Here is a 12,839-nt window from a genome sequence, read left to right as displayed (position 1 = left end):
GGGCACAGCAGGCCTTTGCAGCAGATAAGAGGAAGCAGAGTGCAGTGGGCTAAATCCTGGCCCATGGCTCTATCCCGTCCGGACACACAGAGAAGATGGAAAGTGGCTCTAACCGGGCAGCTGGACCTTCATAAGAATAGCCATACTGGGTCAGACCCAAGATCCATCTCGCCCAGTATCCTGTCTTCCAACAGTGGTCAATGCCAAGTGCCTCAAAGGAAATGAGCGGAACAGGTAATCACCAAGTGATCCACGTCCTGTCACTCATTCCCAGCTTCTGGCAAACAAAGGCTAGGGACACCATCCCTGCCCATCCTGGCTATCCATTGATGGACCTATCCTCCATGAACTTATCTAGTTCTTTTTTGAACCCTGTTATAGTCTTGGCCTTCACAACATCATCTGGCAAGGAGTTCCACAGGTTGACTCTGCATTGTGTGAAAAAATACTTCCTTTTGTTTGTTATAAAATGATGAGGAGCAGGTTTAAATGTATAGTTGGGATTATATTTTTCAATATGCATTACTTTGTCAGGTAGTCTGCTGTACACTGTGTTACTTGATTTACTGTACCTGGGAGAGGTGTGCATACATGGGTCTAAACCTGGGACTCAGCCTAAGATCCTGTGGCCACAGCATTTGCCCGAGAGCTGTGCTTCAGTCTCTCAGCTTTGTTATGTTTCTAGCCCTCATAGTTGAGAGGAAAGCCTTGAAAGCGTGAACTGAGTGTAACTGGTGCAATATTATCTTTCCGAGCCTGCAAGATTCACCACAATGACCTAGAAGTCCGTGTACAAAAATCCACATTCGATTTTTTTTTTTAAAAGAGAGATGAGGCTAGTCTAAAACAAGTTGGATTTACTAACACAAGAGGTCCTGCCTTCTTCATTTCCATGCTTAGTACATTAAGCCTCTGTTTGTAAATATTTAGATGACGTGCTGCAGAATTTCCAGCCTACTGCACCAGAGCACCTCAGAATCCTGGAATCTTGTTACATCTAGATCTAGCTCATCTCAGACTACCCCGGTACTTACTGCATGCTCGGTGGTTTCATGTGGGCCAACAACCCACCTCTAAGAAAGCACTGCACCCTGCAATAGCTCAGTCCAGGTTGGTACCATAACCCCCCCCCCCATACATGTACAAATATATCAAACCATGGCCACAGATTCTCCATTGTTGGTGAGCCTTAAATATAGAACCTTAGCACCACACACTCCAGCCCCTACCAACCACATGAGCTAGAAAGCCAGCTTGTAGGAGAGTCACGGTTCACTGAACCTCATTACGGACCTGATCCAGAGCCCATGAAGGTCAATGGAAGTCTCTCAGTGGTCTTTGAATCAGGATGCTTAAGAGGAGAGGCAATGCAGTGTTAGTGGAGGTTGCTCAGGTGAAGGGACAGCTCACCTGGGGTTTGACTGTGCAGGAGAGGTCGTAAGCGTGGAACGAGAAAAGCACTGAGCTGCTGCCCAGTTGCTCTTGCAGCCCCAACTCTGGCTGCACAAGCTCAGGAAGAGGCTCTGAAGAGCTGCTTTGCAGGCAGGGCAGGCTGTAAGTAACAAGTTCTGGGGCCAGACACTAGCAAGGGACAGGGACACCATCAGGCCAGCGTGTTACACAAAGCTGTTGTGGGATGGCTGGTTACACAAGCCAGTTACCACTTCTGTCCCCCAGATCTTTGTGTTAGCAGCTTTCAGGTCACTCTGCCTCAGAAGGGATAAGGGCCAGTGCCTCACCTTCACCTGCTTAGAGTACCCACTTCCCTTCAGGTCCACCATCTCCCTCGGCAGAATGGGTGGGTTGGTGCACTGGGATCTCTGGTTATTTCATAAGCTCCCCTTCGCAGGGATGCGGGGGTGGGGGTGGGGCGCAAGGAACAAGAGAGTTCACACAAGGCATAGAAACAAGTTCTGTCACTTGCTGTCATGGCCTCAGTGGTCTGTCTGGCCCTCTTCAGACCCAAATGTCTATCACCTGAGGGGCACTGGTTTAGTCCTTGGCCTCTCAATGCGAGGACTCCCCATGCCTCAGGGCTGGGCTGCCATTCTGCTCAAGAGTCCTTCTCACCCTCTCCCCTGCCTCAGCAGTCCCTCAGCCCTGGATGAGAAGCTCCAACAAGTCACTCTGCAGGCAGGGGTCCCTCACAGCCTTCTCCCTAGGCCTGTAGTCCGTCCACCACCCTTGGCCAGCGTTGTCTACTCACCCCTCCAGGAGGCACAACTGAAGGTGCAGGGGAGTCTGCTCCCTCCCTCTACACCAGGCTCCTGCTCTGAGGCCCTAAATAAGGGAACAGCCATCTGCTCCAAAGTCTTCCATCCCCACAACTGTCCCCTCAGGTCTGCTTCCCACACTGCGCAGGTGGGGCCTCTTTGGCGTTTACTTCAGGCCTTCTTCCCACCACACTTCCCTAAGTCTGCCCCAGACCCTTCCTGGCTAAGCCCCCGTCACGTTCTGCCCTCAGGTCTCTCTCCACAGAAATGGGGGGAGGGGGGTTAGACCAGGCAGCATTTTTAATAGCAAGAACGGCATCCAGCCCGATCATCAGACCCAGCCACGTGATCCCACTCCTATGCGGGATTCAGGGAACCCCAAACACAAGGGACCCAATTCCCTTTGAGGGGCAGCTCACCCTATGACAGCCACCTTCTCAAGCTAGAGTCCTCACTTACACAAACATATGCATGCAAAGCAGGGAGATGCATGCAGAACTGTGTCTTGTGGATGCAACTTCAATTTCCCAAAATCTAGCCCCGACGTGGTTTTAAATTAACTTTTAATCCCTGTTTTTGTCTCATTTGAATGTTTTTTTCCTATTAATACGTCACACCTCCCTTCTGTAGGTCTTCAAGATCTTTATTGACAATAATAAAGTTCACCTCACCCCCCCTCCAAGTTAGAGAATTAGTTTCCCCATCAGTAAAATTGGGATGATAACAAGGCATAATATGGTGAAATGCCCTGCCCAGGGCTAGAGGCAGGAACTGAACAATGATTGCCTGGCTCTGAACACTATGCTGTAATCACTAGACAATGCTTCCTCCCAGATCTAGAAAGAGACAGACAAACTCAAGTATTCAGCATTGGAGTGTAACTCTGTTTATTTGACCTTCTCTCCCCTTTAACGTAATGGAGTTGTCAGAGGTTGTTCTGAAGGAGCCAATTCTATGCTGTGCCCCCAGGAGATGCAGCCACGGGGAAGAGGCGAGGGAAAGGTGGCATTAAGTCACCTTTACACCCTCTGAACTCTGTGGTGTTCAAAGGATTCAAATGACCCCTGATATAAATGAGAGCAGCCCCAGCTGTTTAAGTTATCGCAGTCCTTGAGCTGCCTATAGACTGTAGTGCACCCCAGAGTCCCTGGAGCATTACAGGCCTGGCCGAGTCTCATTCCTAAGCTGTTCTCTCACCTTCTTTTGTCTTTCCGTTCAGTTTGTCTCCTCCTAAAACCATCACATGCAAAAAAAACCAAACCACCAGGATAGTCCCACAAGTTCCATCAGGACATTGACAAACCACCACTCATTTCTCTCTGCTTGGGCATTAGACCCTTTCCCCTAGCCCCTTTGTCTTGTTTATTTAAATGATAAGCTGCTTGGGGCAGGGACGGGACTACTTTGTTTGTCCTAGTACAATGGGGCATTGATCATGGCTGGTCTCAAGGCACTACCATAATAGACAATATCCCAGGGTTTGGCACAGGGGCATATTGGGGCTGCTTATGGCAGGCCAGTTCTTGCCCAGCCATCTGGGACACATTAACTGGCCCTTTGCTCTGCCAGAGGAACCAGATCTTGTCTCAGTTGTTCATAGCGTAGCCGAGACTCTGCTCTATTCTGCTACGTAGTTTATTGATTTGGGAAGAATATGTACGACAAGGTTTGTATTACACACCAAGGTCGTTGTAGAACTTGACTATAACATCACTGTAGCGAACTAGCTCATGGGCTTTTTGTCGGGTTATTTTCTTCTTACTACTATACAGAATTCTAATTACATGTACAAAACCGCATTACAAGAGTGGTATTAAAGTAGCATAGCCAAGATTGCAGTAGCTAGGAAATGCCAGGCATTGCCTATGCATTTTCTGTCACCTCCTCATAGCCTGGGAAGGTGCTGCAACTCCCCTGCTTTAGTTTCCCTTCACTCAGAGCTCCTCAAATACTCCACACAGGCCAGAGGTACCAAAACAAAAAGTGTTTCCCTTCTGGGGTCCTCCCCCAGTCAAGGGATCCCACAGCCCTCCACCAGAGGCTGTCCTCTGCTCCAGGCCAGCTTCTTCCAGCTGGCCCCTCTATCTTCCTCTACTCCAGCTCCCCCTGGCCCTACACAAGCAGCAGAGACTCACAAAATAAGCTCAAAAGGAAGAGTCCTCACCTAGCGTCTAGCTAGCAGAGCCTCTCCTTCCCAAGGGTCTGTCTTCCTGCTCGCCAGCAGCAACTCCTCAACTTCACCCACAGAAACCTTCTTCCTCTCTATAGCCATCTGGTAGCCCAGGCCTCTTCCTTATCCACCAGAGACCTGATCCAGTGTGGTGGCCCACAGGTCACATGACTTGGTTAATTTTCCCAACCTGGGGAGGAGAGTTGGCCTCCAGTCTCCTTGCCCAGCTAGTCCCAGTTCCTTTCTTCCTTCCTGGTTCCTTGTCCAATCGCTCTCTTTCCCTCCTCTGGCCTCCAATCTCCCCCGCCACGTTCTCCACCTCCACAGGCTCCTGGTCCCAGTCTCACCCTGCAATCTCAGTGTGCCTCCTCCCGGCCACTCCCATTTCTCCCCCTGTGCCCCAGCTCATCAGCAGATCCGTCTCAACCCCTCCTTCCTCCACCCCACAGGTTCTCAGTCCTAGTCTCCGTGCCAGGCAGTCTGACTCTTTCCTCTGGATCCTTATCCGGTCTCCGTCTCCACCCCACCCCAAGCTCTCTCTTTGATCTCCCCAGCTCCCAGGCCTAGTCTCCTTGCCCAGCCAGACCCAGCCTTCTTGTCTGATTCCCACTCCCAGTTTCCCTCCCACCCCAGGCCCCAGTTTCTCACTCAGCCCTGCCAACCTGTATTTAGTCTCCCCCTTCCCCCAGCTCCTTGGCCCACCTCCCCCCCGACATTGAATGAGGCAGCTTCCTCTTCCACACTGTTCCTTTCTGTCCAAGGTATGAATGCAAATGCAATGGAGATGGGCCAGCACACACATGCTTTTGGTTCTGCAAAACCGCATTGGTTCATTTTCTTTCCAAACCCAGGGTGTCTTGGATGTGGGTCCAATTTATATCAGCCTGAAAAATCTGGGCAAGAGGGTGGTCAGATTAGTGGCTATGCCATGTTTTCTGCACTCCAGCAGGGAAAGGGCTGCTTTGAGGGCATGGAGCAATGAAGCACTTTTCCTGCAATCTTTCATTACTCATTGTTCCCAGGGTAGATAAATATTAAATTAAAACCCACCCCATCCAACCACAGGGACCTCATCCCTTAGCACAGCCATTGGTAGAGGTAGTTAGCTCTTGGGCAGCAGCCTATCCAGTGGAGAGAGCAATGGACTAGGAATTGGGAAGTCTGTTCTCACTTCTGTCACTTAGCAGCTCTATGCCTCAGTTTCCCCAGCTGTAAAATGGGGATAATGATACACAGCTTTGCAAAGTGTTTTGAGGTCTAAATATTTATTAGAGCTGGACAGAACTGGTGGACTGACTCAACACATTTCAGTGAAAAATGGGGAGAACATGGCTATTTGTAGTTGCTATTTATTATTTCCTTGTGTGAAGCTACTTCTCTGTCTGCAAAAGAGACATTCAGCCAGTTTAACAATCCTGCTGGCTGAGATTTACAGGCCAGGAGTTGCCTGTCAGTAGATGCCTGCTCCAGGTATATATATTTAGTGTCTCGTCTGTTTCCTCTTGATAAGAGGTGAATTCTGTTGACCAAACCCCAAGACCTAATTCTAATCAGCTTCCCAATAGGATCATGCCGTTATGTCCTTTCAAATCCCTTTCCAGTTTTTCATCTGCTGCCACAGATTCTGCTGTGTAAATCTGGAGTAACTCCATTGAAATCAACAGGCTCCAGATTTATGCCAGGGGGATGGAGATCAGAACCTAGCTCAGGGTCTAATTTCCACCACTGTAATTAAGATTTATTGGACCCCCCTCCCTCCAACACCTCCAACTCTCACCCAAGTAGGAGCACACAGTGGGAAGACACGAGGATGTGCATGACTCAAGGGGTGACTATCCCCCCCCCCAATAGCTGTGAACCAAACCTTAATCCTTGTTTGGTTAACTCACCGTGGGGGAAAGGGATAGAGGGTGGCCTGGTCATTTTCACTGCCTTTTGGCTTCCTGCTGCTGCACAGAGGAAGCAGCACTGACATAATACAGGAAAGTCTGTTCTCATGCATTTTCCAGCCCAGCTCTGCAGTTAGGACTGCATCATGTGCTCCGTGTGACCATCTGAACTCTTGAGTGTTTGTCCAGTCCAGCCCCTTTGCCCATTCCTAGCTTTTCATAATGATAATATTTGCCACGATATCATACTTTTCACCCCTAGATCTCACAACACTTTTCACAGATGGGCAAGTGTCAACAGCCCCATTTTAGAGAGGGAAACTGAGGCACAGCAAGGGAAAGTGACTTGCCCGAGGTCACACAGCAGATCAGTGGCATGGCGAGTATTAGAACCCAGGTCTCCTGACTTACAGTCTGCTCATCGCTTATTCCTTATATAGTGCCAGAGAGCTAGACTGCACTTTGCAAACTCTGTGCGAGCACCAGTACTAGGCTGGTTTGTTTGCTTTCGAGGAAAATAGGTCAAAATGAATAAAAGCAAAAGGGAGTGAGGGGAAGGTTATTGCTTGAGGCACGGGGAGGGGAAGGGGAACGCTGAGTGAACTCGGCATTGCAGGAGGTGTCTGGGTGGTAAAAGGGTGATGCTATCAGAGAACAAGGGGCTGCAGCAACTTGTCCTTGAGATCCACATCAGGGTTTCTTCTCCCTCCTCCCTGCAGCCCATCTGAATCCCTCGTGATGCAGGAAGCTTTGGTTTTCCACAGGGCATGAATGAATTTCTCCTTTCTTCGCAGGCCTTTGCACTGAAGCCAAGTGAAGAACCTCATGATTGCACTATACATAACTAGACTCAGCTAAGCTTTCGCTAGGAAGGAAGGGGTTCCTGCCCTTCGGAAGGACTCGCCCACCCAGACAGGACTCTTAAGCGTCACTCTCCCACCCAGCACCACCAGCAACGTCCATCTCCATCTCTGAGGCAGGCACTGGACGCTGGGTTTTCCCTCTCTCTTCCCATCAAAGCTCACCTTGGAAACCATTCCCCAGCCATGTTCCAACGCCTCACCAGCCTCTTCTTCAGTGACAGCAGCACACCCGAGGGCCTGGAGGAACCCAAACCCTTTGTCTCTGAGGAGGAAGAAGAGGATGGATGGCTCATTATTGACCTTCCAGGTGAGAAAAGCAGAGGGCGGGAGAGGGGGGGCACCACTTAAGAGGCCTCTTGTTTCACCATAGGCCTAATAATGAGTGAACAACTTCAGATAATATCCATCCCTTCCCACCCCTGCCTCTGAAGCTTTGACCCAAGCCCCAGCTGAACCTCCAAGGTTCTGAAGGGTCTGGTTAACTGCCCCCCACGCCCCGTTATTATCTTTCATCCTTACTCTTCCTCTGGCCAAGGCAGGTCCCACTTCCAGGTCAGTGAGAGGAAGGGTTGTTCAGTGGTTAGAGTGCTAGTGTAGGATTTGGGAGGTCTGGGTTCAAGCCCCTGCACCCCAACAGACTTCCTGCGTGACCTTGAGCAAGTCACTTAGTCTCTCTGTGCCTCAGGCTGCCAGGGGTGTTGCGGGGCTAGCTAAATATTATAAGATGCTGTGGTGATGGAGGCCACGCATGTACAGGAGAGAGCTGATGGGCAGTGGAGGGGTAGCTTGCCCTGCTGCTATCTGGGCTACATCTGGAAAAGCAAAGCACCTCATGGCGAAAGTACTTTAGGTTGGTACCGCGGTCGTTCCCAGCCCTACAGCTCACAGTAGTGACGCTGCAGCCCTTGGGGCTGTAGTAACCCTGCGGACTTTGAGGATTACACAGCTGTGAGTGCCGGACCTTGCGACGTGTCTCTTTTGCAGTGCCTGGAGGGGGTGTTTGAAGGAGACAAGAAGAATGAGGGGAATTTCACCCAACACATGTGCTCTGAGTATGCGGAGAGAATGTGGGTTTCTCTCCCTATCTGCCCTGCCCCACTATCCCTCTGCTGGTTATAAATCATCTGGAGGCTAGTGCTGCAGGAGTTACCTCCAAGGGGTGTGAGGAGAGGAGACCTTCAGGATCTGGAGAGCAGCTGGGAGCCTGGGATCAACCCCACTAAAGCTGACAGTGCCACACACCACCTGCTCCTGGTTTGTTTGCTTGGAGAGTTCCTAGCACGGCAGCGAATTGCAAAGCAAGAGGCTGGAGTTATGTTTCTAACTTCACTGCCAAGCCAAACACGGTGAATCTGGAATCAGTCATTCGATCGCTCTCCTAAACTGACCCAATCAAGAGCAACAATCTGGGTTGGACACTCTGCAGCTGGGTCATTCAGGATTGCGCAAGAGAAAGCTGCAAGCTCCCAGTGGCATTACTATCACAGAGAGCGAGAGCATGCAGGCAAAGTGCCAAGGGATCTCTCACCCGCGCTGGGGATGCCCAGAAAGCATTTTCAGGTTAGCATCTTGCCTGAAGGATGAACATCCAAAGGATTCTGAAACCCATCCAGAAATCGAGGCCCCGCTAATTCACATACAAATCAATTGGGCAAAGGTTCTGAGGTATTAACTTTACCTGTACGATGAGCCCTCTGTTGGGTGTAATCTGATTTAAAAGGTTACTGAAGATCTCTTTATGTTCGTTTAATCAAAGAGTATTTTACCCTGGTGACCTAACACAAACTCATTTGGCACTTACTTGTTTGTGGACTGTTCTCCCAGAGTTGGGAACAGACATGAAGGATACGGAGAATGCCCATCCTCTCCCATGACCCTTTTAAAAACCAGTGTCTTATTGAAAGCTAATGTTTCCCAGGCCTTTCATTTCTTATTGCTTTGTTCATTTAATAAGAAACAAATTTTAAGATTGGAAAATACTGTTGTTTTTGCCAATATGTTTGGTTTTTTACCCTATTTTCATTTTCCAAGCCATTGGGAGCGAAGCATGATTTAAGAAAGTTTGGCTGCACCCCACAGTTAGAATTTATATATTTTATCCAAGCCTCTTAATTAAATTGTGTGCCCAGAGGAAACTGTGAACACAAATGAGTAGTGTGTAAACACTTATCTGCCAAATTTGGGGGTACAAATGGGTGTCTAAGAGCTGCCAGCTGCCCAGGTAATTTGTTGTGGGCAAAACGTTGTGATCAAAGTTCGTGGGCCAAGTTGCTCCTGGGGCAACAAATGATTCTATCTCTGACCAGAGACTCTATCAACTCAAAGTCACAGATCTGAGTCTTCTTAATTTCGTGACATATTGCTCTATAGCATCATCAGTTTTTGCATGCATGTAAAAAAATGGTCTCTCTCAAAGGTTTTATTCCTTTTTGGCATGCAATGTTCCTCAGATTTAGTCAGTATTTTATTTAACTCCATGCTTTCACCATCTTCAAACATTCATTTGTGGCATTAAAGCCAATGTGTTAAGAGAGAGACTGCTCTGTGAAGGAGATTTAACTTTAGAAAAAGCTCTCCAGATATGCAGGGCAGCAGAAGCTGTGAAAGCACAAGCTAAAGAGCTGGATTCACCAGAAGAGGTGATCCATGTATTAAGTACAAAAGAATATAGCTAGAATAGGTCAAATCAGAAAGTGGAACTACTTGTTATGAAAACCACTGCTAGGGGGAAGACTGGGTACAAACTGTCATGTGGAAGGTGTGGATCACAGCATGGCCCCAAATAGTGTGTTGCCTTTGGGAAATGCTGTCATAAATGTGGGGCAAATAATCATTTTGCAAAATGCTGCAGATGCCAAATGCAGAAAGCATTCGGTTGAAGACAACATGATTGAGGAGAAGAATTTTTCATAAACATACTGAAATCAAGCAAGCCTGATGAAAGGGACTGGATACTGCCTATGACAGTGAATGGAACGATTATTCCACTGAAACTGGACACAGGAGCTCAGGTTAACATTCCGTCTGAACAAGATCATGAGAGACTGAAGATAAGGCCAAAACTGGAACCAACAAAAATAAAAGTAGCTGGTTATTCTGGAACAAATATACCAGTGAAGGGGAGGTGCATTGCTAGCATCAACCATAAAAACACCACGTACTGGCTCCCATTCATTGTTGTGCCAAAGGAGGTGACACCAGTTTTAGGCCTGGCTGAGGTTGAAAAACTCAGTCTGACAAAACAGGTGCTCTCACTACATGATCGTACCGTACCTGGCTAGGAGGCACTCTTTTGGAAATACCATGATCTGTTCCAAGAGCTGGGCTGCTTGCAGGGTGAACATACAATTCGGATAAACAAGGAAGTCCCTCCAGTTGTCCATCCATGTAGAAAAGTGCCATTTGCACTCTGTGATAAACTCAAGATTGAGCTTGCAAGGATGGAAGCAACGCAAGTAAGACAAAAAATTGAGGAGCCAACAGAATGGGTGAGCTCGCTGGACATGGTGGAGAAAAGGAATGGCCACCTACGCATATGCTTAGAACCTAGAGCCCTCAAAAAGGCTATAATAAGAGAACATTTCAAACTACCAACCAGAGAAGAGATTATGGCTCAATTTGCAAATGCACAATATTTCAGCAGAGGGGGCTGGAATGATTTTTATAGTGGGGGTGCTGAGAGCCATTGAACCAAACTGTAAACCCTGTATATGATGGAAACCACTTCAAGCCTGGGGGTGCAACAGCACTCCCAGCACCCCTAGTTCCAGCACCTATGTTTCAGTAAATTGGATGCATCCTCAGGATTTTGGCAGCTAAAATTAACTGAAGAATGCTCAAAATTATGCACATTTAATACCCCATTTGGAAGATATACATTCTTACGCTTACCCTTTAGCAAAGCTTCAGCCCCAGAAGTGTACCACAAAACCATACGTATGATCTATGAATGTATTAATGGTGTTGACACCTCAATGGATGATGTCATCATCATATGGGGCTCAGCGTAAAAGGACTTTGGGAAGTACTGGATGCAACTGCAGCTGCAAACCTCAAACTAAACAGGGAGAAATGTGTTTTAGGGGTTACAGAACTGACTTTTGTTGGGGATGTTATTTCCAATGAAGGTATAAAACTTGATAAGAGGAAGATTTCAGCCATTGAAATGATGCCACATCCCCAGTTGAAGAAAGATGTCCAGCAGTTCTTGGGAATGGTGAATTATCATGGAAAGTTCATACCTAACCTATCTACAAAAGCAGCAGCTTTGAGAAAACTCCTAGAGAATAAAAATGAATGGTGTTGGGGTGCAGAACAGGAGGAATCATGGGAAGGTTTAAAACAACAACTGATACAAAAACCAGTGTTGAAATTCTATGCACCAGAAAGCCCTATTAAAATCTCAGCAGATGCTTCACAGTCTGGGTTAGGTGCCATGATTTTACAGAAGTATGAGGATTGTTGGCAACCAGTGGCATATGCATCCCAATCACAGACTGAGGCAGAAACCAGATATGCACAGATTGAGAGGGAGCTTTTAGAAATATTGTTTGCCTGTGAGAGATTCAATCAGTATATTTATGGACAGACAGTGGAAGTTGAAATGGACCATAAGCCCTTGATAGAGTTATTTAGTGAACCGCTAAATGATTGTACCTTAAGGATTCAAAGAATGATGGTAAAGCTGCAAAAGTATGATTTGATTGTGACCTACATGCCCCGTAAATTCACGTTCACTGCAGATGCACTTTCCAGAGCAGTGCCTCCCACGAAACCAGAGAAGACTTTAGAGACAGAGATACAAATCTATGTAGATCTGATTATAAAGTCAGTTCCCGCAGCTAACAGGAAACTGCGCCAAATAAGAGGGGAAACAGAGAAAGATGAATCACTGGGGCTAATAAAAGAAGTGATCATTAAAGAGTGGCCTGAAAAAGTAAGGCATTGCTGTCCAAGTATGAGGGACTATTGAAATGGCAGACTTGAACATCCTCTGATAGATGGCGTGATTTTCAAGGGCAGTAAGGTCGTAATTCCAATGAACCGCCAAAAAGAAATGCTACAGAAGATCCACGAGGGTCATTTATGAATTGTTAAGTGCAAACAACGAGCACAAGAAGTGCTGTATTGGCCGTGGATCAATCACGGCATTACTAATTTGGTAGGAAACTGCTTTTCCTGCTTGAAATACAAGCCATGTCAACCAGCAGAGCCTCCGAGACCTCATCCAGTTCCACAAAGGCCTTATGAGAAGGTTGGCGCTGACTTATTTACCTGGCAATTAAAGGATTATTTAATAATCCCAGATTATTATTCTCTGTATCCAGAAATTCACTCACTGCACCGTACTAATAGTAAGTCAGTGATAGTCAGCATGAAGGGAATCTTCTCCAGACATGGATTCCAGATGAAATCTTTAGTGATAATAGGCTGCAATTTTCCAGGGCAGATTTTAGGCAATTTTGTCATAAATTGGAATTTTCATCACAAAACATCAAGTCCAAACGATCCCCCATCAGACGGACTTGTGGAAAGGTCTATATGGACAGTAAAGAACCTTATGAAAAAGATTTTTAACAGTGGGGGTGATTTGTATAAAGCTGTACTGGTTTACTGAAGTACACCTCTGAAGAATGGCTTTTCTCCAGTTCAGCGGTTAACGGGAAGAAGGATCAGACCTAATTTACCAATCACTGATAACTTT

General features: G+C 47.3%; 1 protein-coding gene across 3 annotated transcripts in view; it reads left to right on the top strand.

Moving 5' to 3' along the window:
* TP53INP2 (tumor protein p53 inducible nuclear protein 2) overlaps positions 1-12,839 on the top strand; it is a 56,770-nt gene that overhangs the window by 21,441 nt on the left and 22,490 nt on the right. For all 3 annotated transcript variants that reach the window (XM_084645708.1, XM_084645709.1, XM_084645710.1), the window contains exon 2: positions 7,067-7,442. In XM_084645708.1, coding sequence (XP_084501834.1) covers positions 7,319-7,442 — 124 coding nt within the window. In that variant the 5' untranslated portion in view covers positions 7,067-7,318. The remainder of the gene's footprint in view (positions 1-7,066; positions 7,443-12,839) is intronic.

This window comes from Lepidochelys olivacea (genome assembly GCF_965140295.1).
Source record: "Lepidochelys olivacea isolate rLepOli2 genome assembly, chromosome: 13".
In the NCBI taxonomy this organism is placed as follows: domain Eukaryota; kingdom Metazoa; phylum Chordata; order Testudines; family Cheloniidae; genus Lepidochelys; species Lepidochelys olivacea.
The sequence above is the reverse complement of the archived record's forward strand: the minus strand, read 5'-3'. Positions and strand labels throughout refer to the sequence as shown.